Below are 19,301 nucleotides of genomic sequence, written 5' to 3' on the forward strand. Positions count from 1 at the left end.
TCTTTCAGTGAAAGGTGGGAGTGATTTCAGCGGCTTCCCTATATCCCTACCTGTGTATTTATGTTTAACCCACCACAGCTGCAGCAGATGGGCCCCCCATGAGGACTCTAAAGGTGTTTAATGATGCTGACATCTCATTAGACGTTTTATTATTAAAATCCCAGGACATGGTCAATGGAATTATGCTCAATGTCGAGAGACTGATCAAAGATTTGAAATCCAAAGAATTCCCAGAAGCCAGAGCCTACCTCCGTATCCTGGGAGAGGAGCTTGGTTTTGTCAGGCTCCATGATATCCAGCTCCTGGGAAGGCTGCTGCTGAATGGTGTTCACACTCTTCCTGGTATCCCCCAGATGGTAAGTAGGCCAGGCGCCATCACAAGCAATGAGATTAGCCCATGCCCTTTGTAGATCTCCCAGACCTCTAAGATCCTGTCCCACAAACCAGAGAAGGTGCTTGTACTTCCTTCAGAGAAGCAGGTTTGCTTTGAATTTCAGAAAGGAAGATTCTTAGATTGCAAAGAATTGGTAACATTTAGAAATTAGGCCTTTGATAATATTAGGTGTATCTTTTGAGGGCATTCATTTGTTCATATGGAAAACAATATTAAGTGTGTTTCCTATATCTATGCTACAAGTTCTCTATATCAAATGATTACGAAATCATTTGTATAGTATTTGACAAACTGTCATCCACTATCTAAATATGAGCTATAGTTTCCGTCATTATTAATTTATTAATAAGGGAGAAAATGTGTAAATATATTCCCTGGTATTTGATAAATAATAATGTTGGCTTTAAGAAACCAGATTTCAAGTTATTTTCTAAAAATGTTATTAAAAAAAACAATGCATACTAATATGTTCATCATCTCAGTAGCTTGTCAGTTAAAAAAAAAAGGTTTTGGGGTACGTGGATGGCTCAGTCGGTTAAGCGGCGGACTCTCGGTTTCAGTTCGGGTCAAGATCTCAGGGTCCTGGGATCAAGCCCTGAGTCAGGCTCTGTGTTCAGCAGTGTGTGTGCTTGTCTCTCTCCCTCTGTCCCTCCCCCACTCTAAAATAAATCCATCTTTTAAAAGAGTTGTTTTATCATAATAGATTATACTTCAGTAAGCCCTCATTTCCATGTAGACTCCAAATAACCAGAATTAATCCGTGCCATCCAAGGCTACTGAAAGCTCAGAAAGCTCTGAGGCACAGCCCTATTCTTAAGTGACTCTGAACCACTAGTTCAAAATGACATGGTATCTGGGAAGGGCAATTTCTTACATCCCAATCTGTTGAAACCAGTAATCATGCATTTGATCAAATCCCCAGCTAATCAAAATATGCTAGTCTGTTCCTTTCTGGATAAAGAAGAACAATTACTGTCTGACATGTGAGAGGATTTGCCTTTCACAAATCCCGCTTGGATGAGGCTTACTTGTCGTTGCCATCCCCTGTTGGATCTACAGATTGGAGAGGTCATCAGGAAGGGCTCAGTGAACGACTTGTTTCTTCACTACATCTTCATGGACAACGCCTTTGAGCTGCCCACCGGACTTGGGTTACAACTGCAAGTCTCCTCCTCTGGGGTCATCACTCCTGGAATCAAGGCCGGAATGAAGCTAGAAATAGCCAATGTAAGACCCTGTTCACTTTTTCATTCCTCAGGTTGTTCATTTCCTCCGCGGCGGGTTTCTTGTACGATTTTAAAATGTGTGTAGTTCAAGTTGAAGTACATCATCACTCTCATCACCTTATTCATTTTTTTAAATTTTTATTTATTTTTTAAATTTCTTTTCAGTGTTCCAGAATTCATTGTTTATGTACCACCCCCAGTGCTCCAGGCAGTACGTGCCCTCCATAATACCCACCACCAGGCTCACCCAACCTCCCACCCCCCTGCCCCTCCAAAACCCTCAGATTGTTTCTCAGAGTCCACAGTCTCTCATGGTTCATCTCCCCCTTATTCATTTTTATGAAAAACTTTAGGATTCCACTAGGAGGCTCCACCTGGCTAGCTCCTAGCAGTAAGGAACAAGCTATTCTCAATAAAATCGGATTCCTGTCTTCTTTTCATATCCTATTACGTTAACTTTAAGCAGCTCGGGCACTTCCTGGCGCTGGGTATCAGTGTAGTCTGGCTCTGGGGAACTGAGAACATGGCTTTTCTTCCTCCAAAGAAAACACAATAACGTTTCCTGAGGCATGAGCGGTCCAGACATGTTTGCCCGGGGATGGGGAAGGGCGGTTGATGTGACTGCACAGGGACAGAGGTATTTAATGAAGCTGAACGGGTCATATTCTGACTTACAGTTGCAGATGGAGCTGGTGACAAAGCCCTCTGTGTCCGTGGAGTTTGTGACAAACCTGGGCATCGTCATCCCAGACTTTTCAAGGACCGGGATCCAAATGAACACCAACTTCTTCCATGAGACAGGCCTGGAGATGCAAGTTGCCTTGAAAGCTGGGCAGCTGAAGTTCATCGTTCCTTCTCCAACGAGGCCAGTCAAGCTGCTCAGTGGCAGGTAATCCGTCCGCCAGAGGGGACTAGCCAGTGTGAGAGCAAGCGTGAAAACTGGATCCGTAGGACTTGATTGCCTGAGATAATTCAGGGCCCCGTGATCTTGGGAGTGTGGGGGGAGAGAAGGTAGTGAATTACCTACTTTTAACGTAGGTTAGACTCACCAAATAATTCCAATTTCCTCGACTGTCCAGGTTTCACCAAATTGACATTTAGGACTCACTGATTAATCACTTAATAGGTTATTTTTTGGTTGTTGTTTGTGTGTTTGTTTTGAGAACGAAGAAACATAAACTCTAGAGAAATCATCCTTGGGAAACGAACATTTTTTTCACAGGAAAAATACCAGGGAACATACTAATCTGTGGTAGCTAGCTCAGTGGATAGAGCATGAGAGTCCTAATCTCATGATTATGGGATGCAGCATATATGGAGAGCTCCATTTCAGTGATATCCTTAAACACTGATTTATCTTAGTTTCTATATCTTAGACTCATTAATTTGTTGATTCAAAAAGAGTAAAAATAGTATTTAAGTGCCTAAGGTATGAAGCATGTGGAATGAGATACACCTGACCTTCGAGTGCTTACACATGGAATGAGATAGACCTGACCTCTGGCACTTAGTTCATGGGAAGGACATAGAAGTATCAAGTGCACGCTGAGAGGGAACACTGGAGGACATGAAGTTCTGTAAGACCTAGTCTGTGGCACTCGGGGAAAGCTTTCTGAAGAAAGCCATGCTTGAACCGATACCTGAAGGCTGTCAGAGTTCTGCAGACCAAGGAGAAAGGAATGAGTGTTCCCAGGCCAAGAGAATGGCTTGAAGGAAAAAGAACAGTTGAGGAGCCTCAAGAAAGTCAAAACTCAGTGTGGCAAAGCGCACAGGGGTCATGGAGGGAAGTGGCAGAGGCTGGCCAGGGTCCACCTTCTGAGCCCCCTGAAGGATGGTGGACTCTTCTGAAGGCAGAGGACTTTAAACATGGGAGCAGAGATAAAGAAAGGCTGGTGTTTTAGAGGACATGCTCTGACTCCAGAGTGGGGCATGGATGGACAAGAAACATGGGTGGGGATGGGGAGACTAGTTGGAATCTGTCACATCCAAATGTGGTTGAGAGATGCTCGTGACCTGAACCAGACGAGGGCCAGGGATGGTGTAGGAAGGAGCAAACCTACTCCAGAAATTCTTCCGTGGTGGAAACATGAGCACGTGGTGATTGACCAGTTGCAAGGTGAGGAAAAGAGGAAGAGCAGTGGGGGTGCCTCTCGCTGAGACAGGGAGAGGTTTGAAGGAAGTTAACAAACTCAGTTTGGGATGTGCCTCATTTGAAGTCCTGTGAGACCACCGGTTCTCATATCCAGCTGGGAGTGGGACCAATGGGTCTGAGCTCAGTAAAACAGGCTGGAGCTACAAATACCAATTTGGGCGTCACCTGCAGAAGGAGGTTGTTGAGGTCAAACAGCAACTGGTGTAGGGGGAGACACAATGGACTAGGACAGACATGTAGAAAATGTGAATATGTGAAGCAGCAGAGAAGTGGGAAAGAGCGAGGAGTAGTGTTCAGAGATGAGGAAGAAGGGCCTAAGTTGTAAAGGGTCTCAGCGGCCCAAGAGAGACCCAAGAGAGAGAAGCCCAAGAGAGACCACCAGGATTACCCCATAGACAGCTAAAGCTGACAGAGTTCCAGCCCACCAGCAAGGCTAGCTTTTCGGGTACCCTTAAAATAAGGAAATAATACTGAGAAAAGAACAAGATATTTCCAAAAAAAAAAAAAAAAAAAAAAGCATCCTTGGGTGAAATCAGGACATTGTTGAACTTTGTTGGACTTACTAATTTTTTAAAGTCCATACTTGAGAGGAGGATTCTATCTATTACCTGTTCAGAGGTCAGGGACTCTAGTCTTAATCTGGCCATAAGTGAGCAGCTCTCCCTAAGGCTCCTGGGAGATCAAGGGAGATAAAGCCTAAGAAGGTCCTCTGGAGTTAGGAGCAAGAAGGTGGTTGGAGATGCTGACGGAGGCAGGCCCAGAAGCATGACGGTGTGGTGTCAGATCACAGTTCATGAGAAGCGTGTTGAAAGAGTGAAGACCATGAGGCCGACCCATTTCTTGATTGTGAGGGAGACGAGGGGGAAGCAGGGAAAGAAAAGGGTGCATGTGCATGCGTGCATATGTGCACACATGGGATGGGAAAGGTATCCAATGGAGAGGTGTGCATGATGGGAGAGATGTGCGTTGGGAGAGGTGTGCGATGGGAGAGGCGTGCGATGGGGGAGGCTTGCAAAGGGAGAGGTGACTTAGACTTGTTCCGTGTGGGAAAGAAGTAGAAATAAGCCAATACAGTAAGAATTACCCTTAGGCTTCCCTTCACTAACAGAATGAAGGGACACACCTGAGTTCAGGGCCCAGGGATCCCTATTCAACATCTGAGTCTCTGTTTCCTCTGTAAAATAAGGAGCCTCCTAATGCCTGCCATAGTGGGGATCCCAGCCAACAAAAGCAAACACCTCAGGGCAATGCCTGAAACAGAAGAGTCACTGTGTTTGTTGCCTTGTTGATGTTTGTGCTGTTCGTTGTTTCTGAGTAAATGAGATAACCTGAGGTGGGTGCTGACAGAAGGGAGATAGAGAGCAGGTTAGGGGGGCACATGTTGGCACTGTGACCTACGTACGGCCATCAATGGTGTTCACTTCCACTGGTAACTTGAAGGTAACACGGGTTTCTTCTTTCTTCCCCAGTAACACATTGCATTTCGTCTCCACCGACAAGACAGAAGTGGTTCCTCCTCTCAACGAGAACAGGCGGTCCTGGTCAGCTTGCAAGCCTCTCTTTCCTGGCCTGGACTACTGTACCTCAGGCACTTACTCCACCGTCACCTCCCTAGAACTGGCCTCCTATTATCCGCTGACCAGGGACACCAGGTCAGAGTCGCTCAGTGCCCCACCCTGCATCGGCTCACCTCCACATTATGGCCACTTGGTGGGGTGAAGGGAAATCTGTGTGTTGTAAGAGGCCTATGCCACCAGCCTTGGGTGTCTGCACCATCCTTTAATTACTTAAAATAGCGGTCCTCTGTCCAGCACACCTGAAAGGCACTTATATTCCTCCCTAAACTTTGAGTAGGACTGAGTTTCTTCATAGGTGAGGTGGGGCAGGGTGGGGTGGGGGGGCAGCTCGAAGGTAAATCATGACCCTAAAAGAGGTCCTAGCTCAGAAAATAAACAACCAAGATGATTCTGGCACACTCCCTCCAGGGAGCTAAAGCCATTGTACGTGTACAATTGTACCATTGTACTCCTTTGAAAGCATCTCTTCATAGATGATGTCTCCCTTTTCTCCCTTATGCATTAGGGAGTGGAATCAGAACACAGATGCCACTTTGCTCCTAATTCAGTGTCCAGGTTTCTGAGCCTCCACATCCACTAGCTGGATTTCCCCTGGGAGCCCCCTGAAGTGTTCAAAGCGCCGGCCATCGTGCTTGAGGGCTCCTTGTCTTCAACTCTCCCTGCTCCCACTGCTTCTTGTCAGCTTTGCGGACACAACCAGCCAGCTCCTGCTCTGTGTGTCCAAACCCCCTGGGGTCTCCCCTGGCCTTGGGTTCTTGGAGGGATGGAAAGGGATCAGAAAGGTCCTCCTGAGTGAGGGACAAGAGATGACATTAAAATAAGGGCCATACATTGGTTGCCATGGAGGAGGAGTTGTTTGGGGGCAGTTAACATCGTCACCGAAAGCTCTAACATTGTGCACGCGCCCTGGGATGTCTTTAGTTTTGAACTGGAACTGAAGCCCACGGGAGAAGTCGAGCAGTATTTGGCCAGCGTGACCTACGAACTGCAGAGAGAGGCTGGCGCCGCGGTGGACACACTGACCTTTGTAACTCAGACAGAAGGCAAGTATCCGGAAAGGGCTCCTCCAGCTCTGGTTGGTGTCAGATCCAGGACTCACAAGGAGCACCGATTAAGTTACTGAATTTAACAAATATTTACTGTGGTCAGGCCTCTTGTAAGAGCAGAGGCTAGAACAATGGACGGTGGTGATCAAGTCTCTGCCCGCATACCATTTACAGCCGGCGGCCAAACATGTAACTCTTCAGAATGCGAGACGGGTACTGGGGAGAAAAATAGATAAAGGGATCTAGGGAATGTCTAGAGTGACAGGGAAGAGGAGGGGTGGGTGAAGACAGTGCCATTTGACATGATAAGGGAAAGGGTCACTGGTAAAAGAGCGTTAAAAAGAGACTTGAAGGAGATAAGGGCATGAGCCATATAGAAAGAGTGTTACAGTCTGAGGGGCTCATAGGTGCAAAGGCCCTGAGGCAGGTGTATGGCTGCCAAGTTTGAGGAGAAGGAGGGAAGCTGGTATGACGGAAGAGGAGAGATCAGGGAGGGAAATGGTAGAAAGTGAGGTCACAGAGATAAGGGGTATACAGGAAGGATGTGTTTGTAGGTTGTGGCAAGGATATTGGCTTTTACTGTGAGTGAAATAGAAAGTCACTGGAGAGTTTTCATGATTTGATCTATGTTTATAGTGGAGAAAGACGTTAGGGGGGACAGGGACATTGCAGTGGGCTGTTGTGGTGATCCAGGCCAGAGATATGGGCGCTTAGGATTAGAGCAGAGGCAGAAGAGATCTAATAATTGGATTCTTGACATATTTTGAAGTTTGGGTTTCTCGGGATTTGCTGATAAGGTGGGTATTGAAAGTAAGAGAGAAGATGGAATCATGATGAAGTTTTTTGGCCCGAGGAACTAAGAGTGGAGTTGCTGTGTACCTATATACAAAAAGACGGGTGGAGAAGTAGGTTTTAGGGGACATGGCAAACTTAGATGCTCCCTTTGGAAGGTTTTTTAATGTAGGAATGGTATGTCACAAAATTAAATGAGAAAAGCAAAATCCACAGGAAATGGGGTACATGCTGGGGAAAAAAAGGTCACGTAACAACTTTCCAAAGGTATAAAATGGGCAGTCCTGTGAATTGAAAACCTAGGAATCTTGTGACAAAGGAAGAAGAATTTGGGGAGAGGGGGAGCCAGGACTGGCGTGGCTAGGAACCAAAAAGGGTGTCACAGGTAGAGAGTCACATAGAGATGTCCTGTCTGCCTGACACAGAAGGACCTCGAGGCTTTGCTGTTCCCTGACTTTGCCAAGTGTGCCCCATGTCAGATCTTTGCATTCCAGGTCCCAGTGCCTGGAATGCTCTCCCGCCAGAACATGATATAGCTCAGACCCACTCTTCATTTGGATCTCTGCCCACACCTTGCTTTATCAGAGAGAATTCTCACCGCCACACAGGAAATAGCACCTCTCTATCCCTCTCTTTATTGTCTTCCTAAGTTTTACTTTTCTTCATGAAATCTAGTATCATCTGACATAAGTAATATGATTATTGTCTGTGCACCCCCCACTAGAATGTGAGCTCCAGGAGGACGAGGACTCCCCAATGCCAAGAGCAGAGCCAAGCACGTGACAGGCAATCAATAAATATTTGCAGACTGAACAAATGTATAGTTAGGGATTGAAGGTAAAATCCTAAACTCTGTCCTCATTTGAGCACATTGAATGATTACTTAGGATTTCTTTGCCTTTTCCTCTCCTTCCTTCCTAAACATAGCTTCTGAATACACATGTCTTGATTCTCTCGTATACCCTTTCCAGGTGCGAAGCCGACCGAGGCTACCATGACGTTCAAATATAACCGACAGAGGATGACGTTGTCCAGTGAGATCCAAATTCCAGATTTTGACGTTGACCTTGGGACAGTCCTCAGAGTTAGTGATGACTCTACTATGGAAAAAAAGTCTTACAAGCTCACTTTGGACCTTCAGAACAAGAAAATCACTGAGGTCACTCTCACTGGCCGCGTGAGGTATGGAAGGCTTGGATGATCTGACCTGAACTGCAGGTCCTTGTAGCTCTGTCCTTGCTTCCTTTTTAGCTGTAAAGCTGACCAAACCATGGGCACATGGGTGGCTCAGTCGGTTAAGCGTCTGCCTTCAGCTCAGGTCATGGTCCCGGGGTCCTGGGATCGAGCCCCACGTCGGGCACCCCGATCAGCAGGGAGCCTACTTTTCCCTCTGCCTCTGCCTGCTGCTTCCCCTGCTTAAGCTCTCTCTCTCTCTCTCAAATAAATAAATAAGTCTTTTTAAAACTTTTTTTTAAAAAGTGCTGACCAAACCAGGGGCATCCCCAGTCTGTGGTCCAAGGGGCAGATAGAGCCCTCAATATTCCAACCGTCCTCACATGTCCTGCTGTTCACTGGGCACTTACTACTCATCAGGCATTGTTCTGGGTTCTCTGAAGGAATCATCTCAGTTCTTATAATAAACTGCAACCTAGATAGGAGTCTCCGTGTTTTATAGATAAGAAAATGGGAGCTCAGAGGGGCTAAATAATTTGGCCAAAGCCAGAGAGCTAGTAAATGGTACAGTGGGATTCAGACAATTTCTGAAAATCATTTCTTTCTCCCACACCTCCTTGGAAAGTCCCGCATTTGTGCCAAAGTCAGCTTCAGAAGTTAATGAGCTCATTTTCGGAGCCGTTCGTGTATCTCATTTTTGTCGCCACAAATGACACTTTTGTTTAATCCTATGTATCCTCTTGGAATGGATAGTCATCGATGTCAAATCACTTTCTTTTCAATAGCTACGACAAAAAGGAAGAAGGCAAAATCAAAGGTGTTATTTCTGTGCCCCGTCTGCAAGCAGAAGTCAGAAGTGAAATCCTTACCCAATGGTCTCCCACAAAACTACTCCTCCTAATGGACTCGTCTGCCACAGCTTACGGCTCAACAATTTCCAAGAAGCTGGTCTGGCGTTATGGTATGTACCTCCTCTCCCCGTGAGCGCTTCCGAGAGCACCGTGGACGGGAGGGTATTTCTGAGAGGCTTGGGTTAGGGCTGACCTGGTACGACAAATGACGTCTCCCATGTGCACTTTCAGACGAAGAGAAGATTGAATTTGAATGGAACACAGGCACCAACGTGGATACCAAAAAAGCAGCTTCTAATTTCCCTGTGGATGTCTCTGATTATCCTAAAAGCTTGCACATGTATGCCAATAGTCTCTTGGATCACAGAGTTCCTCAAACAGACATGACTTTCCGGCACATGGGTTCCAAATTAATAGTTGTAAGTACAAATCAGTCAGTTGATAAATACATGGTTAAAAGAACTAATTACATACTCAACTCTGAGTTAGGTGAAGAAGAGCATCCAAAGACGGATAAGGTATGCTTCCTACCCCAGAGGATTCCTGGGGAGCAAACAAACATGAATGCATGGTTGGTCACCCAGTTACACAGGCCATATGTGATAAGTACCTAATGAATATTACTAAGCTTCAAAGGAAGCTTCAAGACCCTAGCTAGGAGTTTGCCTATGTTATATATTCTTTTTATAAAATCCAAGAAGAGATCAATGATCAACACCCCAAATTCATAATTTTCTGTGATTTCTTTTTACTTTCAGTGCATTATTCTGCTTAATGATTGATCTGTCAAATATAGATTACCACTTGATGTTAATTGTACTTTGAGGTTCCTCCATACCCATTGCTCTAAAAGCTTCTTTTATTTTGTAGGCAACAAACACATGGCTTCAGAAGGCATCTAATCATCTTCCTTATGTCCAGAATTGGCAAGATCAACTCAGTGGCCTAAAAGAATTGTACCTCCAGAAAATGGGATTGCCTGACTTCCACATCCCAGAAAACCTCTTCTTGAAAAGGTAAAAAAAAAAAAAAGAAAGAAAAGGAAAAGAAAAAAGAAAAATTTCTTGAACCATGGAAAGTAAATGGAAGGTTTTACTTAGGATAACTTAGACTCTTTTTAAATTTACCTTTTTAAGGGAAATAATTGAAGCATCTTAAGGAGATTGATTACTCTCACATAAGCACGATAGCATTTTTGCTTTATGGGTCATGGGATCTGAATGTGAACACCAGTCCAGTCAGAAAGAACCTAAGAAAGTAATTGGGGGATTCTGGTACATTCCCACAAAGAGGTTTTACGCACCGCAGACTGAATTTGAAAGCCATCTAGTTTTCCTCCATTATAAATGAACTATTATAATATCCACTGTATGTGCATAGTATTGAAAAAATTTCAAAGGGCTCTTAGGCATGCAAGACCAGCTCCGTGAGCTGGGTACTATTATCCTCCCTATACAGATAACATCACTGAGATTCAGAGAGGCATAGACACATAACATCACCACTCCATGGAAGCTAAAACTATAGCCCAAGATTACTGCCCCTACACCACACTCTCGTCACACATCCAGTTGTCTCATTTCAGTTTGGCAAATAGGCACTATCAAGTGTCACGTGTGTGTAAGATGCTACACTAAGTGCAGTGAGGAGATAGAAACCAGATAAAGTGTCGTCCTTCCTCCCAGGAAGAACATGTAGGCACTGACGACTGAACAAGTTAATTATGTAAGCAGAATTGCGACATGTTCTTTGAGATAGATTTAAGGGACTGGCTCTTGGAAGGGTTTTGAATGGATTTGAGTCTTTGGTGTTTGGAGGTGAAAAGCAGGATTCTGGACACAGGGAGCAGCATGAGGAAAAGGCAGTGTGGGTTGGGGAATGGGGCACATGTGCCACTGCCTCTGTCAGAGAGCAGGGAACTTTGAGTTCTTGATGTCTGACTGTGGGGATGTTGTCTTTCTTTCATTTTAGTGATGGCCGTGTCAAATACACATTGAACAAGAACAGTATGATAATTGAGATTCCTTTGCCTTTTGGTGGAAAATCCTCCAAAGACCTAAAGATGTTAGAGACTATTCGGACACCAGACCTCAAGTTCAAGTCCGTAGGATTCCACCTGCCATCTTGGGAATTCCAAGTGCCCACTTTTACCATTCCCAAGTTGTATCAACTGCGAGTGCCTCTTCTGGGTGTTCTAGACCTCTCTGCAAATATCTACAGCAACGTGTACAACTGGTCTGCCTCCTACACTGGTGGCAACACCAGCACCAACCACTTGAGCCTTCAGGCTCGGTACCACATGAAGGCTGACTCTGTGATTGACTTGCTGTCCTACAGTGTGCAAGGTGAGCCATGGTCGGGTGGAGGGTACACAGGGTGAATTCATTGCACGCTCTGACAGGGTAGTCTCCTCTGGGAAGGAAAACACTTGGGCTTTCTTACAGATATTTCCCTTCTATTTAGAATCCTATTCATTCATTCATTCATTCATTCACTCAGCTAATAGAAATATTAATTAAACGTATAATATGTACCAAGCATTCTACTGGGGCAGCAACAGAGTAAGAAGGCAGCTAAACTGATAATGAAAATTCAGCATAGGAGATACTGTGAAGGGTATAGTGGAAAAGTACAAGGCACAGAGAAGCACCTGATAAGAGAACCCAGCAAGATCTGTGGTGGTCAGGGAAGCCTTTTGCTGTCAGATTTTATGCTTGCGTTATGGATGGAGGAGACTGTTGCATGATTAACCCAGATTAAGGGGACTTTATTTTTTTTTGAAGGGGGGTACTTTATTACTGAAAGACTTTCAACATAGAAATTGCTATGGAAATTTATTATTTAATTTAACTAATTTTAATTTTTATGTCAGGGTCTGGAGAAACAACCTATGACCGCAGGAATTCATTCACATTATCATGTGATGGGTATCTACGCCACAGATTACTGGATTCAACGATGAAATTCAGTCACGTGGAAAAAATTAGAAATAATCCGGCCTCAAAAAGTTTGCTAACATTTGAAGCTTCTAGTGCCTGGGGACCTCAGATGTCTGCTTCAGTACATTTGGACTCAAAAAAGAAACATCATTTGTATGTCAGAGAAGCCAAGATTGATGGGCAGTTGAGAGTCTCTTCGTTCTATGCTAAAGGCACATATGGCTTGACTTACCAGAGGGATTCTAACACTGGCCAGTTAAGTGGAGAGTCCAACCTGAGGTTTAACTCCTCCTACCTCCAGGGTACCAACCAGATGACAGGAAGCTATGAGGACGGAACTGTCTCCTTAACCTCCACCTCGGATCTGCAAGATGGCGTCATTAAAAATACTGCTTTCCTAAGATACGAGAACTATGAGCTGACCCTGAAATCAGACACCACTGGGAAGCATGAGGACTTTGCCACTTCTAACAAAGTGGACATGACCTTCTCCAAGCAAAATGCATTGCTACGTTCTGAGTATCAGGCCGATTACAAGTCATTGAGGTTCTTCACCCTGCTTTCTGGATCACTAAATTCCCATGGCCTTGAATTAAATGCTGATATTTTGGGCACGGACAAAATTAACAGTGGTGCTCACAAAGCAACGCTAAGGATTGCCCAGGATGGAATGTCCACCAGTGCAACTACCAACTTGAAGTATAGCCCGCTGGTGCTACAGAATGAGCTGAATGCTGCACTTGGCCTCTCCGGGGCATCTATGAAATTAACAGCGAATGGCCGCTTCAGGGAACACAATGCAAAATTCAGTCTGGATGGAAAAGCTGCCCTCACAGAGGTGTCACTGGGAAGTGCTTATCAGGCCACGATTTTGGGCGTCGACAGCAAAAATGTCTTCAATTTCAAAATTAGCCGGGAGGGCCTGAAGCTTTCAAATGACATGATGGGATCTTATGCGGAGATGAAGCTTGACTACACAAACAACCTGAATATTGCAGGGTTATCTCTGGACTTCTCTTCAAAACTTGACAACATTTACAGCTCTGAAAAGTTTTATAAGCAAAATGTTAATGTACAGCTACAGCCCTATTCTCTCGTAACTACTTTAAACAACGACCTGAAATTCAATGCCCTGGATCTGACCAACAGTGGAAAGTTACGGCTAGAACCCCTGAAGCTGAAGGTGGGTGGGAACATAAAAGGACTCTACCAAAACAACGAAATAAAACACATCTACGCCATCTCTTACGCTGACTTATCGGCAAGTTATAAAACAGACACTGTAGCTAAAGGGCAGGGTACGGAGTTCAGCCATCGGGTCAACACAAACATGGCTGGGCTGGCTTCGACTATCGACATCAGTACAAACTACAACTCAGACTCACTCCATTTCAGCAACGCCGTTCACTCTGCCGTGGCCCCATTTACAATGACCATTGATGCACACACAAATGGCAATGGGAAACTGAGTCTCTGGGGAGAGCACACTGGGCAGCTGTATAGCAAATTCCTGCTGAAAGCAGAACCTCTGTCCCTTACTTTCTCTCATGATTACAAAGGATCCACAAGCCACCATCTCCCACTGAAGAGCAGCATCACGACTGCTCTTGATCACAAAGTCAGCGCCCTGCTTACTCCGGCTGAGCAGACAGGCACCTGGAAGCTCAAGAGCCAGCTGAATGAAAATGGATACAGCCAGGACTTCGATGCTTACAATAATAAAGACAAAGTTGGTGTGGAGCTTCGAGGACAAGCCCTGGATGACCTCACCCTGCTAGACTTCCCCATTGAAGTGCCATTTTTGCTCAGTGAGCACACCAACATAATTGACGCTTTAGGGTTGAGGGATGCTGTTGACCAGCCCCAAGAATTCAGTGTTGTTGCTTCCGTAAAATATGATAAGAATCAAGATGTCCACACCATCAACCTCCCATTCTTTGAAATCCTGCCAGAATATTTTGAGGAGAAACGAATGGTGATTATAACTGCACTGGAAACCATACAGAGAAAACTGAAACTCATTGATGTTGATCAGTTTGTGAGGAAATACAGAACAGCCTTGGACGAGCTCCCACAACAAGTCAATGGTTATTTGAATGCACTCAATTGGGAGAGACAAATTTCGAGTGCCAAGGAGAAACTAACTGCTCTCGCGGAGAATTATAAAATTACAGAAAATGATCTACAAATCACATTAGACAATACCAAAATCAGCCTTAATGACAAACTGTCTCAACTAAAAACATATGTGATACAATTTGATCAGTATATTAATGATAATTATGACTTAGATGATTTTAAAACTGCTATTGCTAAGATTATTGATCAAATCATTGAAAATCTGAAAATTCTTGATGAACATTATCATATCCATGTAAATTTAGTAAAAACAATCCATGATGTGTGTTTGTTTATTGAAAAGACTGACTTTAGCAGAATTGGAAGCAGTACTGCATTTTGGATTCAAAATGTGGATGCTAAGTATAAAATCAAAATCCAGATACAAGAGAAATTGCAACAGATCAAGACACAGATTCAGAATGTAGACCTCCAGCACCTTGCTGAACAGTTAAAACAGCAGGTCCAGGCTACTGATGTCAGAGTTCTTTTACATTGGTTGAGAATTACAATTCCATTTCAAAGAATACAAGATATTATTGAGCATGTCAAATACTATGTTATAAATCTTATGAAAGATTTTGAAGTAGCTGAGAAAATCAGTGCACTTGGAACCATGTCCCATGAGTTAATTAAGATGTATGAAATAGACCAACACATCCAGGTTTTAATGGATAAATCAGTACAGTTGGCCCACCAATATAAGTTGACAGAGACTGTTCAGAAGCTAAGCAGTGTCCTACAACAAGTTAAGATAAAAGATCACTTTGAGAAATTGGTTACATTTATTGATAATGCTATCAAACAACTTAAAGCATTGTCTTTTAAAAAAATCATTGAACAAGTAAACAGATCCCTTGACTTGTTGGTAAAGAGATTAAGGTCATTTGATTACCACCAGTTTGTAAATGAAACCAATAACAAAATCCATGAGGTGACCCAGAGACTCAATGGTGAAATCCAGGCCCTGGAACTTTCACAGAAAGCTAAAGCACTGACACTGTTTGTAGAGGACATCAAGGCCACGGTCTCAGTCCATCTGGAACACCTCAAGGGCACCCAAATAAACATACTCTTTGATTGGTTGCAGGAAGCTTTAAGTTCAACATCTTTAATCTACATGAAAGAAAAATTCCGAGAAACCCTAGAAGATACACGAGACCGGTTGTATCAAATGGACATTCAGCAGGAAGTTCAACGGTACCTGTCCCTGATCGGCCAGGCTTACAGCACACTTGTCACTTTTATTTCTGACTGGTGGAGTCTCGCCGCTAAGAACCTCACTGACTTTGCAGAACAGTATTCTATCCAAGACTGGGCTGAGAACCTGAAAGCCTTGGTAGAACGAGGATTCACTATTCCTGAAATCCAGACCACCTTTGGAACTATGCCTGCCTTTGAAGTCAGTCTCCGTGCTCTTCAGCAAGCTACGTTTCAGACTCCAGACTTCATAGTCCCCCTGACAGATCTGAAGGTTCCATCAGTTCGGATCAACTTCAAAAGGTTGAAAGATCTAGAGATGCCATCGAAGTTTGCCACGCCAGAATTTACTGTCCTTAATACCTTCCATGTGCCTTCCTTTACAATTGACTTGGTAGAAATAAAAGCAAAGATCATCAGAACCATTGACCAAATGCTGCATGGTGAGCTGCAGTGGCCAGTTCCAGAAGTGGACCTGAGGGACCTGATGGGGGTGGACACTATTCTTGCTAGCATCACTCTGCCAGACTTCCATCTGCCAGAAATTACAATTCCAGAACTCGTAATCCCAAATCTCGATTTTAAAGATTATCAAGTTCCTGACCTTCACATACCAGAATTCCAGCTTCCCAGCATCTCACCCACAGTTGAAGTCCCTACTTTTGGCAAGCTTCATAGCCTTTTGAAAATCCAGTCTCCCCTTTTCACATTAGATGCAAATGCTGACGTTCAGAATGTAACGATTTCAGGGAACAGGGCAGAGATCGCAGCGTCCGTCACCGCCAAAGGAGAGTCCAAGTTAGAAGTTCTCAATTTCGATTTTCAAGCCAACGCACAGCTTTCAGACCCTGAGAATAATCCACTGATTATGAAGCAATCCATGAGGTTCTCCAGCAAGTACCTGAAAACAGAGCACGAGAGTGAAGTGCTGTTTTTTGGAAATAGGATTGAGGGAAAATCAAACACAGTGGCAGGCTTACACACAGAAAAAAATACGCTGGAGCTTAGTCATGGTGTGCTTGTCGGGATAAACAATCAGCTTACTTTGGACAGCAACACAAAATACTTTCACAAATTGAACGTCCCCAAGCTGGACTTTTCCAGCCAGGCCGAGCTGCGTAATGAAATCAAGACCCTGTTGGGAGCTGGACATGGAGCATGGAATTCCTCTGGCATAGGGTCATGGAAATGGGCATGCCACACATTCTCAGATGAAGGGTCCCATGAATCACAAGCTGGCTTTACTATGGAAGGACCCAGTGCTTCCTTTGGATTATCTAATAAGATCAATAGCAAACACCTAAGATTAAGCCAAAACTTGGTTTATGAATCTGCCTTCTTCGACTTTGCTAAATTTGAAATCCAGTCACAAGTTGAATCCCAGCATGTGGGGCGCAGTGTTCTGGCTGCTAAAGGCACAGCACTGCTTGGAGAAAGGAAGGCAGAGGTAACGGGCAACCATGATGCTCATTTAAATGGAAAAGTTATTGGAAATTTGAAAAATTCTCTTTTCTTTACAGCACAGCCATTTGAGATTACTGCATCCACGAACAATGAAGGGAATTTGAAAGTTAGTTTTCCATTAAAATTGATAGGGAAGGTAGACTTCCTGAATAATTATGCATTGTTTTTGAGTCCCAGCACCCAACAAGCAAGTTGGCAAGCAAGTGCCAGGTTCAATCATTATAAGTACCATCAGAATTTCTCTGCTGGAAACAATGAGAACAGCATTGAGGCCCACATAGGAATAAATGGAGAAGCCAACCTGGATTTCCTCAACATTCCTTTGACAATTCCTGAAATGACTCTACCTTACACATCACTCACAACTCCCCAGGTGAAAGATTTTTCCCTTTGGGAAAAAACAGGCTTGAAGGATTTCTTGAAGACAACAAAGCAATCATTTGATTTAAGTGTAAAGGCTCAGTATAAGAAAAACAAAGACAAGCACATCATCCCAACTCCTTTTTATGCAAAAGATTTCCAGGTATTGAGTACCCCAAATGATATTTTCATTCCAGCCATGGGCAATATTACCTATGACTTTTCCTTTAAGTCAGGCATCATCACACTGAATACCAATGTTGGACTGTATAACCAGTCAGATATTGTTGCTTATTTCCTAACTTCGTCTTCTTCTGTCACTGATGCTCTGCAGTACAAATTAGAAGGCACCTCAAGTTTGACGAGGAAAAGAGGCTTGAAGCTAGCCACAGCTTTGTCTCTGAGTAATAAATTTGTGGAAGGAAATCATGACAGTACTATTAGTTTGACCAAGAAAAACATGGAGGCCTCAGTGACAACATCTGCAGAAGTCCAAATTCCTATTTTGAGAATGAAATTCAAGCAAGAACTTAATGGAAATACCAAGTCGAAGCCTACTGTCTCTTCATCCATTGAATTAATGTATGATCTCAATTCTACTGCTACAGGAACAATCAACCACAAACTCAACTTAGAGAGCCTCACCTCTTACTTTTACATTGAGTCATCTACCAAAGGAGATATCAAGGGCTCAGTACTTTCGATAGAATATTCAGGAACTATTGCCAGCGAAGCCAGCACTTACTTGAATTCCAAGAGTACTCGGTCTTCAGTGAAACTGCAAGGGGCTTCCAAAGTTGATGGTATCTGGAACCTTGAAGTAAAAGAAAATTTTGCGGGAGAAGCCAATCTGCAACGCATCTATGCCGTCTGGGAACACAACACGAAAAATGATTTACAGCTAGGCGGCTTCATTTTATCATCGGGAGAGCATACAAGCAGAGCCACCCTGGTGCTCTCCCCATGGAAAATATCAGCCTTCATTCAGGTCCATGAAAGTCAGCCCCATTCCCTCCTTGAAATCAATTACCTTGGCCAGGAGGTGTCCCTGCATGTTAACACTGAGAACCAGAAGATCAGCTGGAAAAGTGAGGTCCAGGTTCATTCTCAGTTCTTCCAGAACAACATACAAATTTCCAATGGCCAAGAAGAGGCACGCCTTGACATTGCAAGTTCCTTAGAAGTGTCCCCATGGTTCCTCAAAGATATTGTCCTTCCAGTTTATGACAAGAGCTTATGGGACCTCCTAAAGCTGGATGTCACCACCAGCATTGATACGAAACAGTATCTTCATGCTTCAACTGCCCTTGTGTATACCAAAAACCCCAATGGCTATCATTTCTCTTTCCCTTTGCAAGAATTAGCTGATAAATTCATTATTCCCAGACTGAAACTAAGTGATCTAAATTCAAGTTTTGTCATACCTACATTCCAAGTCCCATTTACAGATCTTCAGGTTCCATCCTACACGTTTGATTTCAGTGAAATAAAAATCTATAAGAAGCTAAGCACTTTGCCATTTTCCCTCTATATACCAACACTACCCAAAATAAAATTCCCCCAAGTTGATGTGTTAACAAAATATTCTGAACCAGAAGACTCTTCAGTTCCCTTTTTTGAGATAACTATGCCTGCATCTCAGTTAACTGTCTCCCAATTCACCTTTCCAAAAAGTTTTTCAGCTGACAGTGCTGTTGGGTATCTAAATGAGGTGGCCGGCAAAATTGCAGACTTTGAGTTGCCAGCCATTACCATACCTGAGCAGACTATTGAGATTCCTTCCCTTAAGTTCTCTGTACCTGCTGGAATTTTCATTCCCTTCTTTGGAGGACTGACTGCACATTTTGGAGTGGCCTCTCCCATATATAATGGTACTTGGAGTGCTGGTTTGAAAAACAAAGGAGAATATGTTGAAACATTCCTGAATGCCACATGCAGTTCAACCATTCAATTCCTGGAATATGATCTAAATGGTAAGATCCTCTCCTATATGCTCTATATTTGCAATG

General features: G+C 43.9%; 1 protein-coding gene across 1 annotated transcript in view; it reads left to right on the forward strand.

The window, feature by feature from the left end:
• The window catches only part of APOB (apolipoprotein B), a 37,807-nt gene that overhangs the window by 14,885 nt on the left and 3,621 nt on the right, over positions 1-19,301 (forward strand). Inside the window, exons 16-26 of the mRNA XM_080813220.1 lie at positions 165-356; positions 1,454-1,621; positions 2,298-2,509; positions 5,242-5,424; positions 6,271-6,392; positions 8,159-8,369; positions 9,146-9,321; positions 9,443-9,630; positions 10,082-10,227; positions 11,183-11,556; positions 12,084-19,265. Of these exons, the coding sequence (XP_080669346.1) occupies positions 165-356; positions 1,454-1,621; positions 2,298-2,509; positions 5,242-5,424; positions 6,271-6,392; positions 8,159-8,369; positions 9,146-9,321; positions 9,443-9,630; positions 10,082-10,227; positions 11,183-11,556; positions 12,084-19,265 (9,154 nt within the window). The remainder of the gene's footprint in view (positions 1-164; positions 357-1,453; positions 1,622-2,297; positions 2,510-5,241; positions 5,425-6,270; positions 6,393-8,158; positions 8,370-9,145; positions 9,322-9,442; positions 9,631-10,081; positions 10,228-11,182; positions 11,557-12,083; positions 19,266-19,301) is intronic.

Source organism: Martes martes (genome assembly GCF_963455335.1).
Source record: "Martes martes genome assembly, chromosome: 9".
In the NCBI taxonomy this organism is placed as follows: Eukaryota; Metazoa; Chordata; class Mammalia; order Carnivora; family Mustelidae; genus Martes; species Martes martes.